The following is a 27,992-nucleotide window of genomic DNA, read 5'->3' as shown; positions in this document are numbered from 1 at the left end:
AACCCAAACCCTTCTCAAAGCGACTTACCTTCTTTCAGTGCTGCTGCCAGTAATGAGGCTGCCTGGGGAGGGTCGCCTGGGTCAGGTTTAATAAGGAGGTGGGGCTCTAGATGGACGTCCTCGAATCCACTCAGTTCTCCAAGTTCAGCATAGATATGCAGCTTCTCCTCCAAATACGCACAAATTTGTTGGTCTTGGTTAGTGAGTATTTCTATGAAATAGTATTTACCAGAGAAGATTATCACTAACATGAATACTACCACTAATGTGAAAGTCCACGAAAAAGATGTAGCTAATTAGCAAGCAGTATGACCTCCAAGAGAAAGCCCAGGCTGATGAGTAGGGTAGATGCAGGTATCAGTCCTGACCATGCTGCTTAGTGACTCTGGCCTCCAGCAAGTGACTTAACAACTTTCTCAGCTTCCATTGTCTTTTCTGTAAATAAGGTTCCTTTCTCAGTCCCTTAATTTCAGAAAATTTGCAAAGCTATTCTTTGTTTATTCAGGCTGGTTTCTATTAAGACTAAACATTAAGCTTGGGAATGAAAATTGAGGTAGTCCCGTCCATGATGAGTGAACAATACAAATGCCTGGAACGGCACAGGCTTCAGCCAGTTTTGGTCAAAACCAAACATACTGGTTTAAGTTTTTGTTTCTAAACATCCAATTTCTTTGCCCATCTTTGCATGCATCATTGTCCTCAGATTTCAACATATTGCAGAATTCTTAAAGCTCAAAGGGACCTTAACCAGCATTGAATCCAGGAATTCTCAGTCTCCTCTGTGCTTCAAAGTCACCTTGGGAGAGCTGAAAACCCCAAAGTCTACATCCCACCGGCCACAGATTCGTATTCAATTGGTGGAGGGTGAGGCCCAGGTATTCGTATTTTTAAAGACCTCTCAACTGATTCCAATGTCAAACCAGAGTTGAAAATCACTGAGCTAGTCTAATCTCCTTCTTTCACAAACTTGGAAACTGGGGACCAGATCTGTTGGGTTCTTTGTCCAAAGTCATTGACATGACAGTGTTGAGACCTAAAATTAAACCATGAGACAAGTAACTCCAACATTCCTCTGTACCACACTGCCCACAGCTATTGTTTCATGTGCATTTTTTACATCCATTTTAATCACTAAGGTGGAAGTGAAGAGAATGTCATCTTATTTGAGCATTTCTAGTGTAAGTTTTTGGTTTTCAGTGTTTCTTGGGAGGGTGGTGCAAGTGGGCCTCAGGTGCACAGGATGAATCATGTAGTTATAACCTCCTGTTCATGACACTCAGGCTTTCCCAACACCCAGGAGAACACCACGATCAGGGAGCCAGAAGTGCCTGCACTGTACCTTGACATTGCTGAATTTTGGCCACTCTGGCTTCAGCTTTCCTCTTGTCTTCGTCAGATTCACTTGTCCTTCCCCCTTTTTCTTCAGGACAACTTTAAAAGACAATAGTCAGGAGACACAACTGAAACCAAATGCAAGTATCTGTAGATTCATTGGAAAAACTTGGGAACTTGGCAATGGATTTATTCATAAAGGGAGAAAATTTCAGCATAAAGGGAATGCATCATGCCCCCTGGCCAGAGACTTGTTTTCTTGAGAATACAAAAAATCTTGCATAACATTACATGACTCTCAAAATCAGCGGTGTGGGATGACTCAAATATTCCAGTGAACACAAACACACTCACCACACACACCCATAATGGGAATAAAGTATAAGAATTTTAGGGAATAGAAGTGGGGTGCCAGATCAGATGAGGTGCAGTGGAGGTACAGAAATTGTATATAACTTCAGGATCTAACTAATTAAATTACTGTTGAGAATGATCTCCTCCACCCTTGTGCTCCCAATTATAAAAACTGTCCTTGCACAAGTAATGAGGAATAAATTGACTTAGAATACTTAGATCCACCAATTCAGAAACATTTATTGAATGATTTCTCAGCACTAGGCACACAGAGAAACATAAGACATTGACCCCTGCCCTCGAGGAGCTTCCAATCTAATTAAAGAAACACACACGTATGTACATAAAAAAGATAATAGCTACAAGGCAGTATATAAGAAGCATTGAGTAAATGCTTTAGTGAGCAGGTGTTAAAGAATTTCAGGCAAGAAAGAGATCACCAGGACTGAAGAGGTCCTCATGGAGGAGGGGAGGCCCGAGCTGCATCAACGCCTGGCAGGGCACACACAGGCAGAGGGAGGTGCGGGCATTACATGCAGGGAGGCGTGGAGGAGAAAGCTGCAGATGGGGGGCTATCGCAGGCAGGTGCAGGGGGCAGGGAGCAGACCATTCTGGCAGAGGCAAAGTTTTCATGCAGGAAGACATGGTTAGAATACTTTCCCCAGTTGAACAACTCTGTTCCATAGATTATGGACAGAAGGAAATGTTACCTTTCTACAGCCTGCTGGATCCGTCTCATCCAGTTATTGCGTTCCTCCTTGGAATTGGTATGAATTTCATACATCTCAGGACCAGCAGACGAAGCACTGATCAGAAACATTCCTCTCTCCTCATTAGCAACTTCTCTAGCAATAAGCTTTTGAAGGGAAATAACTGATGGCTTCTGATCCTACATAAAATAGGAAGGTGCGCAGATGAAACAGCATCCTAGCTAAAGTAAGGCTCTCGTAAAACATGAGCTAAAGGAAGCAACGGTAGTAGGTAAACCTTTCTCCACTTCCAATCTTTTCAAAAGAGCTGTAGACGTTGATACAATCTCCCAAGGAGACGGTATGGAAAAGAGAGGATGGAAAAAGAGGAATTACGGGAATGCTCATCCTTAAGACCTGGTGGTTTAGGCTGGGCATGGCTCCCTCCTATAATACCAGCACTTTGGGAGGCTGAGGCAGGTGAATCACCTGAGGTCAGCAGTTCAAGACCAGCCTGGCCAATGTGGTGAAACCCCGTCTATACTAAAAATACAAAAATTAGCTGGATGTGGTGGTGTGCGCCTGTAGTCCCAGCTGCTTGGGAGGCTGAGGCACGAGAATTGCTTGAACCTTGGAGGTGCAGGTTGCAGTGAGTGCATTCCAGCCTGGGCAATAGAGCAAGACTCTGTCTCAAAAAAAAAAAAAAAAGGAATTGGTTGTTTTAAAAATTGAACTGTTTAAAATACAGAACAATCAGAGAAGAAAAATATCAAAATGCCATAGTCAAGGCAGGAGTTTTTCTAAGACAGCATGAGATAGGAAACTCATGTGTCAAATGTCACAAAGAGATTGAGAAGGATGGAGGCCCTAAAAAGTCCATTTGACTTGCAATATTGTTTCAATGAGGTAACTGAAAAGAAGCCCAGAAACTCAGAAGCCCAGCCCGTGGACTATAAAAGATACGAATAGGTGGTAAGACCTTCGACTCCCCAGGCATAACCAATCCTTTTTGCTACTGTCATGTGGGCCACAGCAACAAAATGCCTACAAGTTCTTGCCTCTTCTCACCTAGCAGATGAGCCCTTGGTGGGCGGGAATGGGTCTCATTCATCTTCATGCGCCTAGCACATAGCCTTGCATAGAGTAGGCACTCAATAAATGTTGGTAGGACTAGTTTCACATAAGTCCACTAGAGGGTAATAGGAAGAAAGTCTAAAATTTGGCATGTACGCCATGATTAAACCACCTCTTCTATCAGCATCTACTGTGATCCTCCAATGTCCCTTTCTAAACACTGGGGATTGAAAGAGGAACAGCACACTGATGATGCCTGGTAGGTAGATGTAGTTGAAAGAATGGTGAAAAGAATGACTTCAGGATGAACAGTTTGGGGGATAACATGAAGAATTCTTCTTTGGTCTGTGGCTTCCACCACTGTTTACAGAGCTGGTTACAGTGTGTGGTTTTGCTTCACCATCATGGACTAAGCAACGCCTTTATCCAGAACAAGCCACAGTCCCCTCACTGCTGACTCCTTGGTGCTGGCTTGTTAGCTTTCCCAGCATCATACAACTTGGCCACATCTGATGCTGTGTGCCATAGTGACCCAGAGTACCTCCTCACCCCATGCTTCTCAGAGTAGCATGAGAGAAAAAAATATGATGAGACAAGACCACTGGTCTATGCGGCCCTGTGCTCAGCCTCTGAAAATGGAAGCAAAAGCAGCCCCATGGCAGAGTTGTTGGAATACTGCCCTCTCTAATTAGGGAGATCCTTGGAGCATTGGTAATCTGGCTTATTCTATTATGGACCTACTCCCAAGACCTTATCTGTTTCCCTGATTCCATGTGCAGTTTTAGCTTCCTCAGCTGACAAAGTAAACAGCCTCTGTATATAAAAAGGCAGAGTAGGTTTACTTGCTTAAGACATGAGCAAGAGTGAAATTATTTGAACTAGTTGGTTAGTGTTGCAGGGGAGGGGAGGTGGCAGGGTAAGATCTTTTCAAAGTGAAGAACAGGTAAGTGCAAGGAAAGTAGCATTCATTCGATCACCATCAGACCAGGGGGCATAGGAACCTGTCCATCGGTATTTATACTAACCACGCACAAACACTGGAGATGAGCAAAAATTCAATTAACTCTCCAGGAATGGAAGTAGCATGTCTGCCTTGGAGGTAGATGTCAAACACTAGTGATGCAAAGGCCTAACCCAGCTTGCAGAGATGTTTTATTTGTGCCACGGCATTTAACAAACAAAGTTTAAAAATAAGTTCTTGGTATTTAAATACTAGGGGATATCACTTTTTAAAACCTTTAGATTTCTGAGTTCTTGGGGAAAGCAGAAGATTAGCAATCCTGGGCCCATATTCCCATTTTAAAACACTGGCTATAGCCCAATAATCCCTGCCATCTTTGAGACAGGGCACAGACTCACTTTTCACTACAGTCCCTACAACTTTCTATTGTCTCCTCGCTTCTGACCCTGTCATGTTCACTCAATCACACTTCTGCCCAATCCCTACAGGCATTAGGAGTTGAAGACCTCTAATATAGGAGAAGAGGAAAGGAACTGCTACGCTTAGCTGTATTGTTACACCGTATCCATTCTGTGCTGATTCTACTATTCAAGGATTCCATTGCGATAAAGACATTTTATTTATTTATTTTATTTTATTTTTATCTTTTGAGATGGAGTCTCACTCTGTCGCCCAGGCTGGAGTGCAGTGGCGCGATCTTGGCTCACTGCAAGCTCCGCCTCCTGGGTTCACGCCATTCTCCTGCCTCAGCCTCCCGAGTAGCTGGGACTACAGGCGCCTGCCACCAAGCCTGGCTAATTTTTTTTATTTTTAGTAGAACGGGGTTTCACTGTGTTAGCCAGGATGGTCTCGATCTCCTGACCTCGTGATCCACCCACCTCGGCCTCCCAAAGTGCTGGGATTACAGGTGTGAGCCACCGCACCCCGCCATGATACAGAGATTTTGAGACTGCTTCCTATTTGGAACTTCAGCTTGCAAGTCCACATGTTCACTATGTCTTGGTTGTTTGCTCCTTTTGAATTTGCCTTCTTTGATGTTCAAGAGATTCCTCCTAGTCTCAGTATTCTAAGACTTAGTGAACACATCTACTTTTTCTTACACATTTTGTGGGTTTGGGCTTTGCCCCAATTTCCAGCTGAGTCCTTTATAAAAACAAAAACAAAGCAAAACTTTCTTGTAGGGACCCACTACTCCATCCTCTTGTTACTTTCAGCTGTTAATCTTCTGGCTATTTCCAAATTAATCACGTCTTCTGTAACATACAGCAAGACAAGCACCTGAGGAAGAAGTTTTTTCTAAAGGGCACAAGGAGTGGAGAATCTCACCTATACTAGCATGAGGGAAACTTTCTAAAATTCTAGGATGAGAACTAGGAAATCCAGATATCTGTATACCGCTAGCCAAATGCTTCAATTCCCTACAATTTAAACTATAAGATATTGTGACACATGGGCTGTTGTCAGATAGATGTAACTCAGGAGTGTATGAACAGTAGGGTGCACCTGACTCTTCAAGGATAAAATGATGCTTTCTCTTTTGCTCTCTGATACCACCAAGGGCTTAGCTGTCATTTATGAATGCAGCTACCTGTCAGGTTAACATCTTTAAAAAACAGTATCAGTAACATTTTACTGTTGTCCATAGCCAAACACATTCCACCAAGAAGAGCTAGGTTGTAACTGTCTTCATTCTCCCATTTGGTGGATTGCATTCCTAATACCCCACTTAATGGTAAATGTGGTCTAAGGGTAGCACAGATAATGCCTCAGGAGGTCATATGAGACAAGAGGGAAAGAATCACATTGCAAGTCACGCTCTAAGTTGAGCATTACAGGATCTGAATCCATATGCTACCTTGTCCTAAAAAACAATGTAGTTGTCTTTATGTTATCTACTTCATGATCAATCAGCAGGACATCTGTCCGGTAACATCATCCAAGAAGCAGAATTTGCTTTTCTTTTAGGTCTTTGGTTTTAAAGAAGCATTGGTTTCTATAAAGATGTGAATCTGTTTCCTCTTCCTACATAGCCCTCACCATCCCACAGGTTAAACAAAATGGTCCCCACCTTCCCACTTATTTTCTCATGTTCTTTCAGAGAATCTCTAAGCATCTCAGATAACAGCCTAGAGAAGCCACTGGACAAACCAATAGGTTTTCATGAAATTTGTAATACAGTTCAAATCGATTGGGAACGTAGAGACTTCTTTAAGTCTTCTTATTATCCTCTAGTGTAGCTCTGTGAAAATGTCTTTGACCTTTATACAACTCAACATCATTGTGTTGATGAAAGGGAATGTGCCAAACAGGATGAAGAAGCCTCTCAAGTCAGCCTGCCTAGTACACAGCGGCAGATGAGGCACGGCTCCCGCCTCTTTCCCAGAATCTCATCCCTGGATAGACATGCTTCTTTGTTTTCTCTGAACGAGGTAACAGAAGCCACATTAAGCTTTGAATTTGCCAAAATTGATTGGAATTAATGGTATCTGCTAATGGTACCCAAATGTCCTAACATTCAGTGGATGATAAGCACTAGCGTTTTAGGGAGCCACCATTACACTGCCCATATTGCTATTATGTGTCTTGGATTCTTTCCTCCAACGGGGTCTGATGCTCCATGATGCTAACAAGGAATTAACTGGCAATATCGTCCTTCTCTAAGTCATTTGGACCAATCAGATGCCATGTAGTAAATGTCATAAAATACTGATTTTATTGCTAGTGTAACTCGACTATACAAAATGTCTTAAATTCTCATTTTATTGCTAGTCTAAGTCTATGTGCTAGAAATTAGATTACTCTAACACACTACAAAAATAGTTTCATACACTGTCTTTAGAAGCTACTATAGTAAAAAGAAGAAAGAATCTTCTCTAAACATTTAAGCATCAGGATGGTATCCCTTGTCTGGCGGAAGGCACATGATGGCAGTCACAGGGTTAGTAAGTGGGAGAGCAGGGCCAATGGGCATGGAGAAAGCCCAGTGCTGGAAGAGATCAGCTGTGCCCAGCATTCACATTTTCGTTGCTGGATCTAAGGGAAGGGGTTTTGGGGCCGAAGGAGCAGGGAAGAGAGGAGTCTGGAGGAGAGACCAAGATAACTAGATGGTATGGGGACATTTGGGAGGCTCAGAGCAGTGCCCGTTCACTAACCACTACTGAAGGACTGCAATATTCTCACAGTTGGTTACGCTGCCGAAACAGCTAAGTACCAGCCCTGGTTGTCATGAAGCAACACTTACCATGCTAATTTAACCTACTGAGATGCTTGTCTCTAAACACTGCAATCACAAATAATAATGGAAACGTAACATAAGCATATACTTCCCTGTGACTATTTTATTTCACTAAGAATTTTAGGCATTTTTCAAGAAAATGTGTGATTAAACCTATTTTTTAAATGCATCACATGGTCATATACTTACAACGGCTGCAAAGATGTATTTCTGGTCTTTTTCTTGTAAAAAGAGCAGCACATCAGTTAGAAGTAGAGCTAGGATATCTTCAAAGAAAAAACATTACTAGTATTAATGAAGCAAACCACAGTTCAAATAAACTTAATAAAAATAAAAAGACTAACATTTAGTGTAAGTATTAAACTTTTATTAAAAAACACCTGTGTTATGATAGCCAAAGATATATGCTATTAACAATTTAATAGAAAGCTGTCTTTAAGTGTGCATGTTTGTGTGTAGCTGTAGGTATAGGTAAATCTCCAGCAAAGTTTAATGTAGTCACTTTCAAAATAGAAGAAAAATACCCATAAAAAAGGAAGTTTTAATAAAATGGAGCAAACTCTTACCTTTGGCAGGAAAAGTGCTGAATTAAAAATGTAAAAGGGCAGCTTCTACCTCAAATTATATATGCCTGCTATTTTGTTTCATCTAGATCTAAGCAAGATTTAGGATTCCGTACTTCCCTTACAAATTGTTCACAAGAAGTCATCTTCATTGCATCCACTGAATAGTCTAACACAAAGTTACCAAACTGATTCTACTAAACAGATAAAGAGCAAATGACTTCGAGCAATAGAATCTACAGGTTGTGGTTAATATTTTTTTCAATACAACATTGCTAGTTGTTGATCAACAAATCCCATTTCAGATATTAGTTGCAACCTCCATCAAAACTTGATCATCCTCCAATGGGTAATAATTTTTGACTAGCTAGAATTTAACAGCCTCTTCCTCTCACTGCCTACCTATGGATGTTATTAAGACGAACTGTTAGAAACAGTGGTTCTTAGGCCTGGCTGCATAGTAGACTCACCTGGGGAGCCTTTAAACATCCCACGGGTTTTGGTTTCATCCTCACAGCGATAAAATCAGAATCTCTGGGAGGAGACATGAGCATCCGTAATGTTTTTAAGCTCCAGAGGTGATTCTAGTGTGTGGCCAGGGTGAGAAAGCCTGGGTTAGGCAGTGTGATAGCTAATAGTGAGTCCTTAAGAAATGGAATTATCTGCTTTAGACTCCTGAACAGAGTCAAGTTCGTGCCAGTTAGCAAACAGTAGCACTGAGGAAGAGCTTAAACCAGTGTCAGCAGGTGTGTGGATGTATTCTATTAGTCAGTAACAAAGATGACATTCAGAGTTCTTTTTATTTCTCCCCTCCATGGTCTGACAGCCCTAGGCTGTGTTGACACACAACAGACCCTCAAGTGTGTAGGTGTACTGCCTTGCTTTCAACACACCACAGTTACCAGAATAATTTTTCTGTGCCAACAATTAGCAGAACTCTCAGTTCCTTTGATTTCAGACATCACAAACTTGCAAATTCATAAAATATGTATAAAGGTTTTAGCTTGGGCAACAAACTCCCACCAAAGATTTGTATCATTGGCCAGATTTGCCTACTGAAATTCACAAACCAATCTTTCAACTGACCTGGGGTTTGCGCATGTGTACCTGCAATTCTGAACTGTTTTTCTTTTGAAAATCTGTCATCCGTTAAATGAATAATGTGTATGAAGGGAGAAATTGGTATGGTCGAGCCACAGTACCTTTGAAACGACCTGTAGCAGTTTTCCAGTAAACAAGGCCATCATATAACAGAGTCCTTTCTTCACTCATCAGTGCCTGCTTCCTAAACATATGTCCATTTTTGAGCTTCGTGTATGTTTTGTTTTCAATCTTATTTAGGATCTCAAGCCATTTTTGGTTTTTCTCATATTCATTGACTTTTAAATCCACTGTTGCAATCATGTCTTTAATTAAGCAAAGAGCTTTGCATAAGTCTTTATGTTCTTCGGTTCTTTCTGTGTAGGGGAAAAAGAAACAAAAAAATACTATATAATAAACCAGAGTACTAAGGAAGACAACTTTTTCTTTAGTTTAAAAATATAGTTAAATACATTATCTAAACAATAAAAACCCCATAAGAAAAATGTTGGATGAAACTTAAACCCCTAGCCTGGGCAACATGGCAAAACCCTGTCTCTACCAAAAAAGATACAAAAATTAGCTGGCCATGGTGGTGTGAGCCTTTTGTCCAGCTACTCAAGAGGCTGGGGTGGGAGGATAGTTTGAGCCTGGGAGGTAGAGGTTGCAGGGAGCCAAGATTGTACCACTGCATTCCAGCCTACGAGACAGAGCAAGACTCTGTCTCAAAAATAATAATAACAATAATAATAATAATTAAATCCTATAATATCACTCTGTACCTCCCCCCCCACCAAAAAGATGTTAAAATATTTTATTATGAAAGGTTTGCATTATTAAATGTGCTTCAGCTGACACATTGTCCTTCAGCGAACAGTAAGATGTCTGAATTCTAGGGATGAGTCTGAGCTTCCCCCTAGGGCAGGAAATGTGTAATATACTAACTTAGGCCTTCCTTCCACCTTCTTAGACATAGGTAATCAATAATCGATCATGCCAAGTTTCTTAAAATTTAAGCCAGCTGTGGGGCCAAGCCAGTAATACTCTCAGAGTCACAGGGTGATATGAACAAGCCTCAGAATCATTTATATTCCTTGATACCTTCCTCCATAAAATTAATATTCAAAATCATACTTTATAACTGCATTAGCATAAATCTGAATATATTACTACTATAATTAAACCATTTTCTTTGACCATTTTCTTTAAAATTAAATATTTTAATTTCTGATGGGTACCATGAAAATATTTTCTTTTACCAAGTGCTGTGCTAATAGATAAATCAGCCATGCTCATACCAAGAGCAAATTATTATTGATTTCAGTTGTTATTCTTTAAAATACTGGCTACCTGCTCTTGACTCTAGATTATCTTATGAAAATACTCTGAAGGAGTTTCTGAAGCAGCCTCCTGAAGCTCCATATAAAAGTGTATTTGGTGATAAAGACCACCTAGTTGATGTTTATTGAGGCAACTGGAACTGAAAGGTAATGTTTCATGTCATTTTGTAGTGGAGATAACTGAGGCTCAGTTAATAATTTGCCCAGTGAATAAGTGGCAGAGCTGAGTATATACAATGCAATGCGAGTGTACAAAATTCCAAACCCAAGCCCTTTTTAACATAACACGCTACCACCCTCATAATAATCTTTACTCAAGATCAATATGTTAGCCTGAGGATTAGACCATTTTATTTATTCATTCATGGCATTGATGTTTTTATTTATTGATCATCTAGTCTGTACCAGCCATTGCACTAGACATTGAAGATCCAGCTGTAAACCAGACAGACACAGGTCTTATAGATCCCACAAGGAGCTTACAGACCAGCCATGTGCATTCATAGCTTCTTAAAAGATGCCCATATGTTACTCCCTGGAACTTGATGAATTGACAGGGTCAAAAATAGATCCCTCTTATAATCCCTCTCAACTTAGTAACTGATTGCTTGGGAGAGTTGATATTTCGTGATAGGATCAATAGCATGTTTCATCAGACTGTTGTGAAAGCAATAGGAAAATAAGGAAGAGGAGGTAGTAAGAAAGCCCAGTGGTGGGGAAAATAAAGAGGGGAAAGGCAGGTTCAAAGTAAGAAGAAGCCAGCTTGGTGTGGGCTACCTGTAGAAATTCAGACTATTATCCATGCTGCAATATAAAAGATAATTTCTAAAAATGAATCCAAATTCTAAGGCTTTAACAGTTTCTCCATCATGAAACTCTTTATGAATCAGAGACCACAAACATTTATGCCTGTTTAGAACACCTCAGCTATGTTTAAAACTAATAAGAGGGGCAAATGTTTATCCCACAAATCACAACTTACCCTTTGTGTACTGCAATATCCTTTCCACCAAGACAGGGTATTTTGTAATACGCTGAGTGACCAACAGAATGCATTCTGGAATTCCTCGGCGTCGAGCCAAAAGATTACTATTTCGGAGCTTAAAAAATATATACATTTTATATACACAAATTCTACCTGTCTTTACTTTTCAGGTGTGAATTTAACAATACAAAGAATCTGCAAGAGTACAATTTTATGCAGACTTAACATTCATTGTTATCAAAATGATGCATTATCACTAATTTAAATTGTATACTTTGTCATAAATTTTAATACCCCAACTCTCCAAGATTTTAAGAAGTTTCAAGTTACTCTGATGTATTTGTAGTTAATTCCAAAAGAAGTTCCAACACTTCTAAGTGTCTTGATTTATAAATAGCGAAATTTTTGAAAAATAATCAGAAATCAAAGTCAGACTTTGAACATCAGTTTGCAGTTTACCATTTGTTTTCCCAACAGGTCTTCCTTCACATTTGCTGTTATTCATTACAGCCCTTAGAGTTCCCTCGAATCAGGACAACTTTTTTTCTAAAAATATCAAAGTATTCCTCATAGCATTCAAGTCCTCAACACATATTTATGTGGGAAAAAAGGGAGAAAATCTGGTAGCATTCTTAACATGGCAGATAAAAATTTAGAATCCAGGAAACTTTATAAGACAAATTTCTTCAACAAATAAATCAGCAGAAGAAAAAAAGGGTGGGATAACATTCAAATTAAGAGATTTAAGAGATATAACCACCTCATACAATGTGTGAACCTTGGTCAGATCCTGATTTAAGTAATCCAATTTTATGAGATAATCAGTGAAATTTTAAGATATCAAAAATTATGGTTAGTTTATTTGTATAATAATGTCATAATTTTTAAGTTTTTCATCTGGAGAAAAATATTACAGATGAAATTATATGATGTCATGAATCTACTTCAAGCTAATTCAGAAGTGGAGCAGATTCTGTGTTTATTTTCACTTTGATTTTTCTGATATATAACTTGTCAGGGCATAAAACAGCTTCCTAGTATGTTACAAATATTCTCAGATGGTTGGAAGACATGACCTCACAAATATACAAAAGGAAATGATTTGGGGGCAATATCATTTGAGTCTTCAGAAAAAGAGACTTTACATCTTTGCCACAAACCTTCCACCTCCCTTCTTCCCCTGAAAAGCATCATCTAGCTATGAAATTTGTTTAAATCATTAAGAAACAAGCATAAACTATTTCTCCATGCTGATTTATCACTTTGTAATAAACTTTTAAAATACTTGCCTTAATAAAATTCTGAAACTTTTTATTCTGCTGGAGTTCTTTAAAGAGGTTAACAGCTTCTTTATGATGGCTACAGAATTCTCCATATATTTTCTTCATTTTACTTGCATTTTCTTCTGAAAACTGGGAAGAATAGCATTTCAATAATGGTTTGTAAATTTAGTAAGTTCTAAACACACAAAAAATATGCAATTTTCATCTATTTCAAAAGAGTATTTGCAAATAAAAAAATAAACATTATAGAGTTTCTGAACACAATCACTTATCTCCTCAGACATTTTTAAAATTAAAATAAAAGAAAGTTGAGTGGTAAGGGTCAACATAATGTGATATTATATTGAACTAATATAATTATCAAATAGCCAAATAAAAAACATTTGGTATATTTTATTCTCTTCTTAGTTTTTAATACAAATTTATCATTTCAATTTATAGTTTTAATACTTGTATAGATCGAAAGAAAAGTATATGGCAACATTTGGGGGCCTTCAGGAAGGTCTGACACCCTCCCCCCCAAAAAAAATCACTCATTTGGCATTTACATTGGCTAATGACCATGTCCATAGACTCAGTCCTTAGTAAGGAATTTTGCTTTTTTGTTCACACATTACAAGTAGATCAAGAGCAGGCTATCATCAGCCAAGATGAAAGAGACCAGTGAATAATAAGACTGCCTGTTTATTGGCTAATGAAGAGAAGTGGAGATGTGAGCTGGATGTTTCAATAAGCCTTACCTGTAGAAAAACACCTATAGAAAATCCACATAGGAATCAACTTAGAATCATAAAGTGGTGTGAAGAGAACTAGCTGAATGACTTGAAAGCCATTTTTTTGGACTGTGATGGCCTTACATGCACATGTACACACTGAAGAGCATTGTAATGGAAACCAGAACACATCCATCCTCTTAAAAGCACTTAAAATTTACATCACAACCTCTTATCTTTTCGTCTTTGCTTATATGAATGTGTGGGGCCAATAAGCCTCAAATGATAATTCTTAAACTACTTACAATCATTCAAAAAATTACTTGAGTACAAATCTAACAAAACACATATATGACTCATATAGTAAAAACTATACAATGCCAGTGAAAGATGACAAAAACCTAAATAAATGAAGTGCCATACGATGTACATGGATTAGAAGACTCAAAATAGTAAAGATGTCAATTTTCTCCAAACTGATAGACAGTTTTAATACAATTCTTAACAAAATCCCAGTATGCTTTTTAAAAATATAAATAAGACTATTCTAGAATATATATGAAAAGGCAAAAGAACTAGAATAGCTAAAACAATTTTGGAAAAAATAATAAAGTGGAAGGACTCAGTCTTCTAAGATTATATAGCTACAGTTATTAACACTATGGAAAGATAGACCCATAGATCAGTGAAACAAAATAGGAACCCAGATACCCACATGATTTTGACAAAAGTGGAAAAGCAATTAGACAGAGGAAGAACAGCCTTTTCAATGAATGGCCCTGGAGCAACTTGACATCCATAGACAAAAAGAAAAAAAAAAAAAAAAAAAAACCCTCAACCTAACCTAAGTCTTATAACCTGCACCAAAAAAAACTCAAAATGCAACACACACTTAAATGTAAAACATCAAACTCTAAAACTTTTTTTTTTTTTTGAGACAGGGTGCCACTTCTGATGCCCAGGCTGGAGTGCAGTGGTAGGCTCTTGGCACACTGCAATCTCAACTTCCCAGGCTCAAGAGATCTGCCTACCTCAGTCCACAAATAGCTGGGACTACAGGTGCATATTACCACGCTCAGCTAATTTTTATATTTTTTGTAGAGACGGGGATTCATCCTGTTGCCCAGGCTGGTCTCAAACTCTTAAGCTCAAGTGATCCATCCACCTCAGCCCCCCAAAGTGCCGGGCTTTACAGGCGTGCGCCAACGTGCCCAGCCAAAACTGTAAATCCTTTTTTAAAAATAGGAGAAAATGTTTGAGACCTAGGGCTAGACAAAGAATCCTTAAACTTGAAACAACAGCACAATTATTAAGAGGAAAAACTAATAAACTAGACTTCATCAAAATTAGCAAATGAGAAGACAAGTTACAGATTTGGAGAAAGTTTGTCAATCACATATCTGACAAGGACTAATGTCTAGAATATGTAAACAAACCTTAATATTCATCAATAAGAAAACAAACAATCCAATTAGAACATGAACAAAAGACATAAACAGAAATTCCACTGAAGGGGATATACAGATGGCAAATAAGCACGTGAAAAGATATTTAATATCATTAGCCATGAGGGAAGTGCAACTTGAACCATAATGAGGTGACTTTATACCTCTTAAAATAGCCAAAATTAAAAACAGTGGCAATATCAGATGCTGGTGAGGATGTAGAGAAACTGGATTACTTGCACAGTGTTGATGAGAGTGTAAAATGGTACAACCACTCTGGAAAACAGTTAGCAGTTTCTTACAAAACTGAACATACAACTCCCATACAACCCAGAAATTGCATTCCTGGGCATTTATCCCAGAAAAAATGAAAGCTTAGGTTTGCACCAAAAATCTGCACATGAGTGTTCATAGCAGCTTTATTTATAACTAAATAAAAACTGGAAAGCTAAAAACTGGAAACAAGAAGATATCCTTCAATAAGTGAATGAGTAAACGGTGACACATCAATAGCATGGAATACTACTCAGCATAACTCCCCCATTTTCTGCATACAGACCAACAGCTGAATTCCACTGCTGTAAATGACAGGACGAAACAGCTTCAAAAAACAGTACATTTGGAGAAGATGGCATTCTAACATCTACCTAGGGAAAGCCATGCTAAAGCAACTGCAGATGGAGCTCCCTGCCTTTCCAAGTGTTGCAGACCACTGTAAAACGTGACATTCAGGTGAATTCCTGATTTTTTTCCCCTAAGTGGCCCACTCATTCAATAAATATTTATAGTATCATGCACTGTTTCAGGTGCTGAAATATAGCAGTAATCAAATAGCCAAGAATCCCTGCCTTACTGGGACTTACGAGCTAATGATGGTCAACACATCCTCAGAATGTCACTATGAATGTTTCAAAATAACATTTTTTTACTCTTGTTGATGAAAGGGCAGATTTTGATTCAAACCCCACTTACATCATAAAGGTCAAGGACTTTAAGCTTTTCTTACCTGTTGTACCAGAATATCTCCAATTCGGTCGATCACAAAATTCCTGTCGCTGCCGGCACAGGATTCCTGCCTTCGTTCCTTCATACTGTAGAAGAAAAGCCTGTGGATTTCAAGCAACTCATCTAAACAGGGGAAAATTTTATCCACGGTGCTGTGGTCCAGCTGAAGCTCCTCTTTCATGCCTTTCCTGAAGATCTCAGACATGATGAACAAGGTCTGGATGTGATGCATCTCTGTTTGCATTAGCTCTGAAATGTGTGAGCACACATAAGCCTTAAGCTTTAAAAAGCAAGTATCACTATTAAACTAAATTAGTAACTCAACACTATATGTTACACAAATAAAAAAGAAATGTTTAAGAATTATCAATAATATTCCAATATAAAAGTCAGCCTTAAACATTTCATTCACCCTAAAATATTAAACCATTTTCTTTTATCCAGATATTAAAGAAGATATATATGTCAGGTCCAATATACAAGAATCTAATGTATCTGAAACTCAATAGTATAACTAGCTAGGATCTTTAGATACCTTCAGCTAGGAACTAGGTCTTATTCCAACCTGAATGCCCTTTAAAATACAACTTAGTTTGTTGGCTTCCTTTCTTCCTTTCTTTGTTTGTTTGGTTTTTGCATTGAGCAAGAGCACAATTAATTTGGTGAAATGAATGGAACTAAATAAAGGTCTTCAATGCAGAAAACCATAAGTCCTTTCTATTGCAGAATCTGTCTCCAAAATTCCACTTTCTCCAGGAGAAAATAATGCATCACAATCAATCGAAAGACACCATCAAGAAAGTGGAAAGACAACCCACAGAATGGGAGAAAATATTTGTAAATAATTTATCTGATAAGGAACTTGTATCCAGAATATATATTTTTAAAAATCTTGTAACTCAACAATATAAATAAATAAATAACCAATTCAAAAATAGTCAAAGGATTTGAACAGATGTTTCTCCAAAAGGATATGCAAATGGCCAATAAGAACATGAAAAGATGCTCAACGCCATTAGCTATTGGGGACATGCAAATCAAAACCAAAATGAGACATCACTTCACACACATTAGGATAATTATAATAAAAAAGCAATAAACAACTGTTGGTGAGGAGGCAGAGAAACCGGAACCCTCATACATTGCTGGTGGGAATGCAAAATGGTATAGCTGCTTTGGGAAACAGTCTGGCAGTTTCTCAAGTGATTAAACATAAAGCTACAGTAAGACCCCAAAAGTGGAAAAACCCAAAATGTCCATCAACTGATGATTAGATAAACAAAATAGAATATTTGTCATCTATTAAAAAGAATGGTGTACCCATACGTATTACAACTAGGATGAACCTTAAAAACAGTATGCTAAGCGACAAAAGTCAGCCACAAAAGACCGCATATTGTACCATTCATGTAGAATGTCTAGAATAGGCAAATCTGTAGAGACAGAAAGTAGATTAGTGTTTGCCGGAGGCTGGCAGAAGGGGTAAATGGGGAGTGACTGGTAACATGTACAGGATTTTTGAAGTGATGAAGATGCTCTGAAATTAGACAGGACCTGATGGCTACACAACTTTGTGAATATACTAAAAACTACTAGATTGTGTACTTGTAAAGGAGTGAACTTTGAGCAGGTGAATTATACCTCAATTTTAAAACGCATCAGGAGAGAAAATAACAACTCACAATTTACAGGTACTCCAAAAGTACTAGTTGCACATTAATGAGTATTTCCAAACTTACTGCAAGTTTTGGGAAAGAACCTTAAATATCAGCCATGGAGAGTCAGCAAGTCTAAACATAGCTTTAATATTTTATCAAAAATAAAAATTTCTTTAATTAGAAATTCACTAACTTTGAATTATTATTTCCTATCATGTTTTTAGTGCCTACTCTATGCTAAGCACTTACCTATATCATTTCATTTAATCTTTTAACCCATTAATACATTATGACCCAGAAAATAGGAATGATTTTCCTCATCTTGAAAAGAGAAACAGTGAGGAAGAGAGGGTAAAGAATTCGCCCAGGAACACAAGCCTTTCTGACACAAAAGGCCATGTAATAATTCATTCCAATGGGTTAGATTATTTTTAATAATATGAAATTGAGAGGTAAATGAAGAAAATTGACAGAATATAAATTGCCTAAGAAATACTAAAAGGGACAGCATCTTCCTTTCCAAAGTAACTCACACCTACACAGCTCTTGACAGATTTCTAAGCACACTCGTACACCATCTCACCTCATGTCCATAACCACCACCTGAGGCAGGTGACAAGGTATCCTAACTGCCTATGGATTTCGGGGCCCATATTTGCATACACAGGATTAGTGAAAAGACCCAGTGTTATCTTTAAAGTAGGGCATCTTCTTGGAACCACATTTTGGCATCTACTTTGTACTTTTTTTCCTAGTCTACAATTTAACTTTCCCCAATCCAGAATGTCTTCATCCCAAATAGCATGACAAAATACAGTCTCACCACAGCTGAATTCTGTACTCAGGATGGCAGCACACAGTCAAACCCTGCCCTAACCCAGGTGCAGCTACTCGGACTGCCCCTGGTCTCTGTGAATGGCTGGTGTATGCAGCCAAACTGGAAGGCCATATGCAATAGCCCTACATTAAAATATGTGAAGGTGTACTGCAGTTCTTATATAGAAGAGGTAAGAGTATAGGCCAAACCGAAGTAAACTTGAAAGGAATATGGGAAATAACATTTGCTCTGTGCCAAATACATATTATACCTCATTGCAATCTCAAAACGGTATTTAAAACCTGAGTATTATTAGGTTATTGCAAAACTGATTGCGGTTTTTGCTATTAATATTATCCTCTTTTTACAGATGGAGAAACTAAGGTTGAGGTGATTTAAATAATTTGTCTGTGATCAGGTAAACAGAAAATGATAGAACTGGGATTTTACCCAACTCTGTACAGTTGCAAATTCCATGTTCTTTTCTCTGCACCATACTGCTTCAACCCAAAAAGCATATTTGAAATGCTTACCAAAAATGACATCCTGTCTTTTGATGACATCCTTCTCCTGCCTATTACAAAATGAGGGATCCACCACAAGACTCCAAGATTCTGCTTCAAACTCCTGGGCATCACTGCTGAGGTCACTCCACAGAGAATAATCCACAACATCTAACGTGTGTTTAGAAAAGAAAAGCCAGAAGTATAATAACGCAGCACAAATACACCTTCGTAAGTCTACGGATTCCTCACCCTAAATAAATCTGCTATGAACATGGAAACTATTAAACCAAAACATATTAACATGGAGTGAAACACTTTTTTTTTTTTTTTTTTTTTTTTTTTTTTTGACAGAGTCTCTCTCTGTCGCGCAAGCTGGAGTGCAATGGTGCGATAGCTCACTGCAACCTCCGCCTCCCAGGTTCAAGCAATTCGCCTGCCTCAGCCTCCTGAGTAGCAAGGATTACAGGCATGTGCCACCACACCTGGCTTAGTTTTTATATTTTTGGTAGCGATGGGCTTTCACCATGTTGGCCAGGATGGTCTTGAACTCCTGACCTCAAGTGATCCGCCCGCCTCAGCCTCCCAAAGTGCTAGGATTACAGGCCTGAGCCACTGTGCCCAGCCAGAGTAAAAACTTCTTAAAACTGGACTGATGAAATGGTCCAAATTAAGACAGCTTTCATGAACGCAAAGAAGAATCAGATATTTAAAAACAGTGATTGTTTATATGAAGGAAAAAAAACATTTGAAGATTATTTTGCTTGTTTTGGCCTGCTCTATTTTAGTTTTATTTTTGGTAACCTACAGAGTCCATAATGTGTGTACACAATCTTGAACACATGAACTTCTTCTGCTCTGGGTTATTTTGCACCGTTTACTAAAATCTGAATTGTGTACTCATCCATTTGGTTTGCTCTTGACTTGCTAAGACACAAAGCAGTGTGTAAGTACTTGAGTCACAAATGAGTGCAGATTTTTCTGATAAAATTACAAACAAACCACACATACATACATGCAACCCTCCCCCGCCACTCCCCCCATACACACTCCTCAGGAAAACTAAATCCTATTTACCCAACGGCACTCATTAGAGAGGTTCCAGCTCAGAGCAGTACAAATGAGATGACAATGAATTTAAAGACTTAAGATTAAAATAAAACAGATTCCTAGGGCAGAGTCCACTCCTCTCTCTTGTCACTACTCTCTTTCCATTTGTTTTTCCTTCTTACTAGTGCAGGTTGTATACAAAAACCAATTTCCTAGATTAAGTACTGCCCTATAAAATACGCTTTAAAAAAATGCTTTAATGGCTGGGCACAGTGGCTCATGCCTGTAATCCTAGCACTTTGAGAGGCCGAGGCAGTTGGATCACCTGAGGTGAGGAGTTCAAGACTAGCCTGGCCAATGTGGTGAAACCCCATCTCTACAAACAATACAAAAATTAGCTTGGGGGGGCAATGTGCACCTGTAGTCCCAGCTGCTCGGGAGGCTGTGGCAGGAGAATCGCTTGAACCTGGGAGCTGGAGGTTGCAGTGAGCCGAGATCATACCACTGCACTCCAGCATGGGCAAGAGTGAGACTCCATCTCAAAACAAAATGTTTTTATTCCCCTAGGAGGCAACAGATGGGGTAAGTATCTCAGAGATCCAAAGAAGACCAGTCTCAACTAATTAAAGTATGTTTTGATATAGGATCCTATTCCAATTCATCAATGGCTAGAAAACATTTTTAATAATAAGCACATAATATATTTCATTCTCCTCATTATGCTTGTGACATTCTTTTAGTAATATGTCTATTTAAAATTTACATCATATTTCCTTGGTCACTATCTGGTTGTCTCCTCTGGGGCTAAATTTTCATTCTTTTAAAAAGTAGAACCTGTACCAAAGAGACACCCTGCAACAGACTTCATTGAAAAAGAAAAAAAAAATGCTTCAATCTTATTTCCTTCAGAAAATATCCTTTTGGCAAATGCTAACAAAAACACAAATAAATGGAAGTGTGTCTTCTCCTCACCTTCCATTATGAAAGACTCTGTAGAGGGAGAAGAGCCCATGGACTGTAGCAGCTCATCAGAATGAGACCTGCTTCTGCAGCTGTTACTGTCACTCTCAGACTCCAAGGATGTGGCTGACCTCCTGAAGTTAGGAGAGAGGGAGGGGAGCAAAGTTAGCCCCAGCAGCCTCTCTGAGCCATTAACACGTAAAAACACACTCAGCCTTACCTTTCCAAGGTGGTGCCTGGAACACTTCTGGACAATGGATGAACGTGTCCCGCAGTCTCCCTCTTTCCAGTCGGCAATCCAACAGGCATGGAGGAAGAAGGGTGCAAGGAGAGACCCGGCTGTGGGATGTCTCTAAATGAAGAATCTGGAAATCGGAACAGATGCTTCATGTGGTTTCCAGGTCAGTAATTACAAGTAAAAGTAGTCACTTAAAAGCCAGAAAGCTAAACCCTGCAATGACCACTTGTAATCTGTCGCATGCTCTGCCTTAAAACCAGTCTCCCTGCTACATCCTGACCCTTGCTCCTAGTGTCCCTTTCATTTGACACCCTCCTGACACCCATGCAGCAGGCCTACTTCCGCATCTCCACTTGGAGACTGTGGGTGTTTTGGATTGCACAAACAAACAAGACAATGGAATGGAGAAATACTGCGCCAGCTTTCCCATAAATCACTGCTTGTACTCCTTGGAGCCAGCTTTAAATAGTTGCAAGGTGTTATTAGTACTGTTACTGAATGCATATTGTGTGTATAAACAAGCATCCACACACGGAGAACACATCAATGGAATGGAATGATGCTGGAGAGCCTATTCTTCACGGTATAAGGATCTCAGGCAAATGAAACCTGCAAGCCAAGCTGGGCTATTCTCTCTCACACATGGAAAACTAAATAGGGCTTCTGTATTTTTCTGGTCAGTTCTAAAATATTCTGGGCAGAGATGCATTTACATTTGACGTGCACTATAAATGACTCAGAAGACATTTCAGTCCCGTATTACAGCTGTGTAGCATATACATTCTCAAGCAAAAGGGGAAAAATGCTAACATAGATCCCAGACATTACAAACCATTTTACACATGCATAAGTTAGTTTTATTCTTACAACTCCCATGTGACGAGGAGTAATACATGGTATTTCATCAATTCTAATATACTATTTTCACATTTAACCCTATGAAAATGAGAAGCCCCTTATAACTAACATCATCAAAGAGACTTTTGGGGTCAAGGCAAAAGAGTGATGTGACAGCTGTTACTACCTACACCAACTTAACCTAATATAACGTTACACCCAATAGCATGTTACCACAAATTTGCATGCCTAATTGTCCCCTGATTAAAGTGGTTTTAAAATATCAGTCACAATTTGTTACATGGAAATGAAAAGTTACCATGCACTTAAAATTCCTGCCACATGTCAAGCAACACAACTTTACGCAGAAGACATCACAAAATCTCTCACAATAAAGCAAGAGATTTTCCAGTTTAGGAGACATTGGTGTGATTGGTTCTTGTATGCAATGTAAAGAACTGTCAAAGGGCACCAATTATTTTCAAGAGAAACTGCTTAAATTTCAGCAATATACACTTCAGGAAAAACACAGCCACCGAATTTTAAAATATGCAAACAAAATTCCAGCATGCCTTGAAATTTCACGGTCATTCTAAAGGTGCTAATGAGATCATAGCCTCAAGCACAGCTAATGAAACACCAGGTAACTATAATAATGGACAACAGAAACTGATAAGAATCTATAGACTCCAAATTTGAAGATTTTTTCCATCAAACATTGCAATTCTTAAGAAGAATGTGGTGTGTATTTGTATAGACAAATATATTACTGCAATATTACTATACTATGCTACTGCTAGGAAAACAAATGTAGTATTTCTCTTTTCATGTAGTATTTCTCTTTTCCTCGAAGGATTATTAATACATCAGCAGAGCATATTTCACTAGACAGCATCTTAGAATTGAAGCAACATGGTAATACCTTCTCCTTATAGCCTTCCCTAATATAAAAGATCATATGGTACATACAACACAAAAGTTCTTCGGCTGGGCTAGAAGTTGATAGCCTTCTTGACCACTTTACAAAACTAAAAATTATGCCAAGCATATGTTATGAAAGAAGAAATAACTGGATAAATGAGAAAACGAAAGGAGATATTTTTATAATGGAAAAATGTGTAGTATGTATTAAATTTTTTAAAGTTCTTGTCGTTTTCCACATCACTTACTTCCAAGGATGGTCTGTGGTTTGTTCTTGTTATATTTCTCTTGGAATTTCTGGTAAAGAATATTAGAAACACATAAAGTAAGATCAAAGTATCCCTGGACTGCAAGAATATCCACATAGTTACACAGAACAGGATTCTTATCTACATCATTTTTGTTATTTTATTTCCAAGAGGAATTCAAAGCGAAATACATTAAATGCAATGAAGAGTAAAATGTGATAAAAAGCGCAAGTTATAATGAAGGGGGCCTCAAGAACATGTGCCTCACCTCCTGAACACTCCTGGCTTCATTAAAAGCCTCGGGGAACCAGAGGTCTCCAGCTCACGTGTCCAGACCCAGGCTGAAAGTTCCTATCAGTGCTGCCTTTCTCCTTCTTGTTTCTTTGTACCTCCTGCTATCCTTCCTAACTATAGGAGACAACCACCTGGAGCATTGAAATGTCACCTTCAAAACAGCCCTCAACTCTGTAATCTGACACAATATGTGTTCCTATCGACACAGAGGTTTGCAACTACAAGTTTCCCCCTGAAGGATCATCATGCTCACTCACGTGCATCTGTGACATGACTACTGAGTGGGAAAGAAAGGAACAGAATCACAGACACCTTCACCTACTCAAGCCCATTCCCAACTACAGAGGACATTCTTCTAGTCCAGTGGTTCTCAAACTGAGGTCTCAGAACCAGCAGCAGCATCATTACCTGCAAACTTGTTAGAAATGCACATTCTCAGGCCCCACCTCAGATCTATGGAATCAGAAATTCTGGAAGTGGGGCCCAGAAATCTGTGTTGTCACAGGTCTTCCAGTGATTGTGAGGCTTTCAGACATTTGTGACTTCCTACTCTGCTCTTCATTTGCGTGTACCCAGGGCTTGCACTGGTAAACCAAGCAGGTCTCTACAGAAAGCCTAACCTAGCCACAGCATATAACACAAATATCTGGACTTGAGCTTTCCTTCCATTTCTAACAATGTACAGTTAAGCAAATAACTATACACTTTGAGCACATGTTATATTATCGCTATCATGATCGTTTTAGAAATAAATCTATAGACGGTAATAAAAAAGAGTAAAAGCTCAAATAGATACTATGAAGCAACCATGCTAGATACAATATTCACAGATTACTGAGCAATTACCTTGGTGCATGGAGGCGCAGCATCTTTACAACCCTTGTGCACATTTGCATTACAGTCTGAAATAAAGGGAAAAGATACAAAAGCATCCATCTTACTTAATTAGTCTGAAATTAATAAGACTGCATCATGCTTTTACTGGTCATTATAAAAATAACACATAAACATTACGGATATCTGGAAAACTGAAGAAGGAAAGACAAATATTTAAATCACAGGTATCCTCACACCTCAAGCACAAGCAGACTGCTATTATTTTAATCTCTTTGGAGATATTTCTCCCCATATGCACAGGATCTTATCAATTACTAAATCTGGAGTTAGGAATGATATATACTTCTGCGAAGCTTCTGTGTCTCCCTGAGAACTCACTTCCTATTACATGTTTTACATTGCATGGGATTTCTGACACCTGGCTGGTAGTAACTCCCCACTCCCACATTGGGTAAAATGCCTATCATAACCAGAAGAAAGAAACTCTTAACAATGCTGAAAAAAAAAATGTATTGTGAGGTTTTGGCAAGAATTCCTACTAACTAGAAGTTTTAAGTAGTCTAATTAAATGAGAAATGTTAGCCCTGTGCCCATTGTTTTATATCATAAAAGATCCCATGTTTTATATCATAAAACAATGGACACATGTCATAAAACAATGTCATCTCACTGGAAGAATGTAAGGGAATACTTTCCCTGCCCCTTTCTGCCCACGAACACAGACACTGAGGCTGTCCTCATGGAAAGCTCCACTGTATGGGCACTGGTTGCTGCCAGGGTGCTGTCTTTGGGTCCTTTCCCCTCCCACCTCCACATCACCACTCCCCACACACTGTAGCATAGACGGAGGAGCCTGGGTGCACTGGAAATGTATGCAGAAGGAATCCTTCTGTGGGAGTGGAAGATCCCATGTTGGTCCATCAAAGCCACACTGCATAAGTGCCACTGACCCACTGAGAACTGGGCAGGAAGCTGAGCCCTACAACTGTCCTCAGGCTGCCGGTCTGAAGAGGCATTTCAGTCAACACGCCAGTGGCCAGCAAGCAGGGCCCAAGGCTAATCTATGCATTGGCCCGGCTGATAAGTATCAGATTCAGACAGCCCTCTCCTCATGGCAGAGTGAGTAAATAATAGAGAAAATGTAGATGCCGTAAGATACCACAGAACAAAGTTACACCAACAACTCACCAGAAGAAGCAGCCACTGAATACTAGATCCAGAAATAGGAAAGAAACTTTAGATACCTGAAAAATTGTTCTTGATAAGAGGCAGAAGATGGGGGCCTCAGTAAAATAGAATGAAAAGGCATGAAGGGAGAACGGGATGTGAGACTTGGCCTGCAGGAGGAGAGGAAAACGAAGCTTCATGAGACAGGCAAGGACTGCAAGGAAGGGAAAGAGACAAGAGCACAATCTGAACTGAACTGAGAAGTATCTGTGTGGTGCAGACATCAAAACCAAGCTATGAAATTACACTGGAAAGACTCCCTCCAGAATGTGGAGAAGAGGAAGGGTATAATTATCACATAGACGTCATACAAACAACATAGATAGCAGAGATCACACTTACCCAAGGAAGAGATCAGAAAAATTAGATCAGAACAGTGACAGACAAAGCCACCATAGACAAGAATTCTATAAAGCTGAAAAAGCGCCCAAAACGACACATCAAAAGTTCTCACTGTTTCCTAAGAAAAATAATTAAATGACACCTATTCTATAGACACATCCTGACAATATCCATATGATTGAAAAATGAAAAGTCCTCAAGCATAAGGCAGAAAATGAGGGTTATCAACAAAGGAATAGGGTCAGGTTGGCCCTAGACTTTTTCACTATGATAATAAATGCCCAAATCTATTGCAACAATGTTGGCAAAGCAATGAAGGGAAAAGACTTTGGTCCAAGAATTTATTTAACTAGGTAGGTTGTTTTTCTTGTGTGGAAAAAAAAAAAAAGAAGAAGAAGATATGTCCCTTGGTACACAAAGTTTCAGATCAACAGATCACTCCTATTTTAGCCTCTTCAGGACAGAATCAAAATTAGGAGTTCAAGAAGGATTCACTGTAGTTTTTCTGTTTTTTAAAGAAAAAAAGTGAGCAGCAAAACAAGCTAAACTAAAAATCCCATCTAAAAAGTTGTAGGTAGAGACAGAGTTGAATAAAAATGTCAACTCTTTTTGAAACAGAAAATTATACTTGAAAGATTAAACATAATAATCTTATAAAAAGAATACTTTAATAATTAATTCAGTGTATTAACAGAGGCTGGGTGGGGGAGAATAAACATAAGGGAAATAAAAAAGTATTAAATTATTAGCCTTCCACAGCCTTAAAGCTACCATTAGTTGATATTAAAAGAGCATATCTTGCCAAATCCCTGGAGAAGACAAAAGCAAACACCACATGGTCTAAATAGCTAAACTAGACATCAAGGAAAACAGCAAAGACCTATAAAAGATATGTTGGTAGCAGTAAAATTAAATGTAAAATTTTAAAAACCCTGTTATAAAACAAGGTCCTTCAGCTACATTATAGATTATGCCTAGCTAAATTAAAGACATGCACCTCAAATCGAAAACACTGAAATAGTTGAGAGAAATACAAACAAATGGAAAGCAGGAAGAATATTAAGTTCAGACAAAGTAAAATTAAATGCAAAAGGCATCTAATGACATTAAAAGGATAACTTTATGTTAAGGTTAAATCTACAATGAAGGTATGACATATAAATTTCTGTGTAACAGATAATGTAACATCAAAATAATAGCCAAGAAACTTATTTATAAGCAAGGGGAATTTTATAGAAATAGAATTTTGTGGAAAATTAGCAACTCAGGCTTTAACAGAGGAAAATTACACAAGAATTTTGAATACTTATGCAATACTATGTGTTGTTTTATATCATATCTTGTTTTAAGATTAGGAATATTAACCTTCACAATTAAAAACAAAAATGCACCCATGGAAAAAGATTATTTAACCAAAACAGCAGAGGCTGTACGTGTCATATTTGTAGTGCTCAATGGAAAAACCTTAATGTGAATAAGCAAAGTTTAAACCACCGTCTCCCCCGCCAAAAAGAAATGCTGTAAATTTTGAAATTACTTCTAAAAAAATTGTGGGTAAAAGAGGAAATCAAATATACACTTTGACCTACTCATCTGATTCTATAATTTAATCTTAGGCAATTGCCAAATATGTGGACAATCATATGTGTGAAAGAATGCTCATTGCCAAATTATTTATGTTGTTTAAAAAATTAGGAAAAAATTAAATGTTCAAAAACAAATAATTAAAAACATTTGATGTCAGCATCAAATGAAACAACATTAAAAGCTCACATATAGCCGGGCATTGTGGCATGTGCCTGTAGTCCCAGCTACTCAGGAGGCAGAGGCAGGAGAATAGCTTGAGCCCGGGAGGCAGTGGTTGCAGTAAGCCGAGATTGCACCACTGGACTCCAGCCTGGGCAACAGAGCAAGGCTCTCATAATTTTTTATGGTTATAAGGAACTCCCTTAAAATATTAATAGTCTTTTTCTCTAAGTGGTAATATTATAAATAAAAAGT

General features: G+C 38.5%; 1 protein-coding gene across 5 annotated transcripts in view; it reads right to left on the bottom strand.

Moving 5' to 3' along the window:
* The window catches only part of ARHGEF28 (Rho guanine nucleotide exchange factor 28), a 313,224-nt gene that overhangs the window by 47,615 nt on the left and 237,617 nt on the right, over positions 1–27,992 (bottom strand). For 4 of the 5 annotated variants that reach the window (XM_021939454.2, XM_009208611.4, XM_009208612.4 and 1 more), the window contains 13 exons: positions 24,432–24,487; positions 23,292–23,340; positions 21,268–21,412; positions 21,060–21,181; positions 19,068–19,208; positions 16,061–16,308; positions 12,903–13,025; positions 11,611–11,728; positions 9,411–9,665; positions 7,835–7,911; positions 2,397–2,575; positions 1,340–1,431; positions 29–211 (listed from right to left, as the gene is read on the bottom strand). In XM_021939454.2, the coding sequence (XP_021795146.2) occupies positions 29–211; positions 1,340–1,431; positions 2,397–2,575; positions 7,835–7,911; positions 9,411–9,665; positions 11,611–11,728; positions 12,903–13,025; positions 16,061–16,308; positions 19,068–19,208; positions 21,060–21,181; positions 21,268–21,412; positions 23,292–23,340; positions 24,432–24,487 (1,788 nt within the window). The remainder of the gene's footprint in view (positions 1–28; positions 212–1,339; positions 1,432–2,396; positions 2,576–7,834; positions 7,912–9,410; positions 9,666–11,610; positions 11,729–12,902; positions 13,026–16,060; positions 16,309–19,067; positions 19,209–21,059; positions 21,182–21,267; positions 21,413–23,291; positions 23,341–24,431; positions 24,488–27,992) is intronic. The other variant, XM_021939453.2, reaches the window with a different exon arrangement.

This window comes from Papio anubis, chromosome 5 (genome assembly GCF_008728515.1).
Source record: "Papio anubis isolate 15944 chromosome 5, Panubis1.0, whole genome shotgun sequence".
Taxonomy (NCBI): Eukaryota; Metazoa; Chordata; class Mammalia; order Primates; family Cercopithecidae; genus Papio; species Papio anubis.
This window is presented reverse-complemented; position numbering and strand designations above follow the sequence as displayed.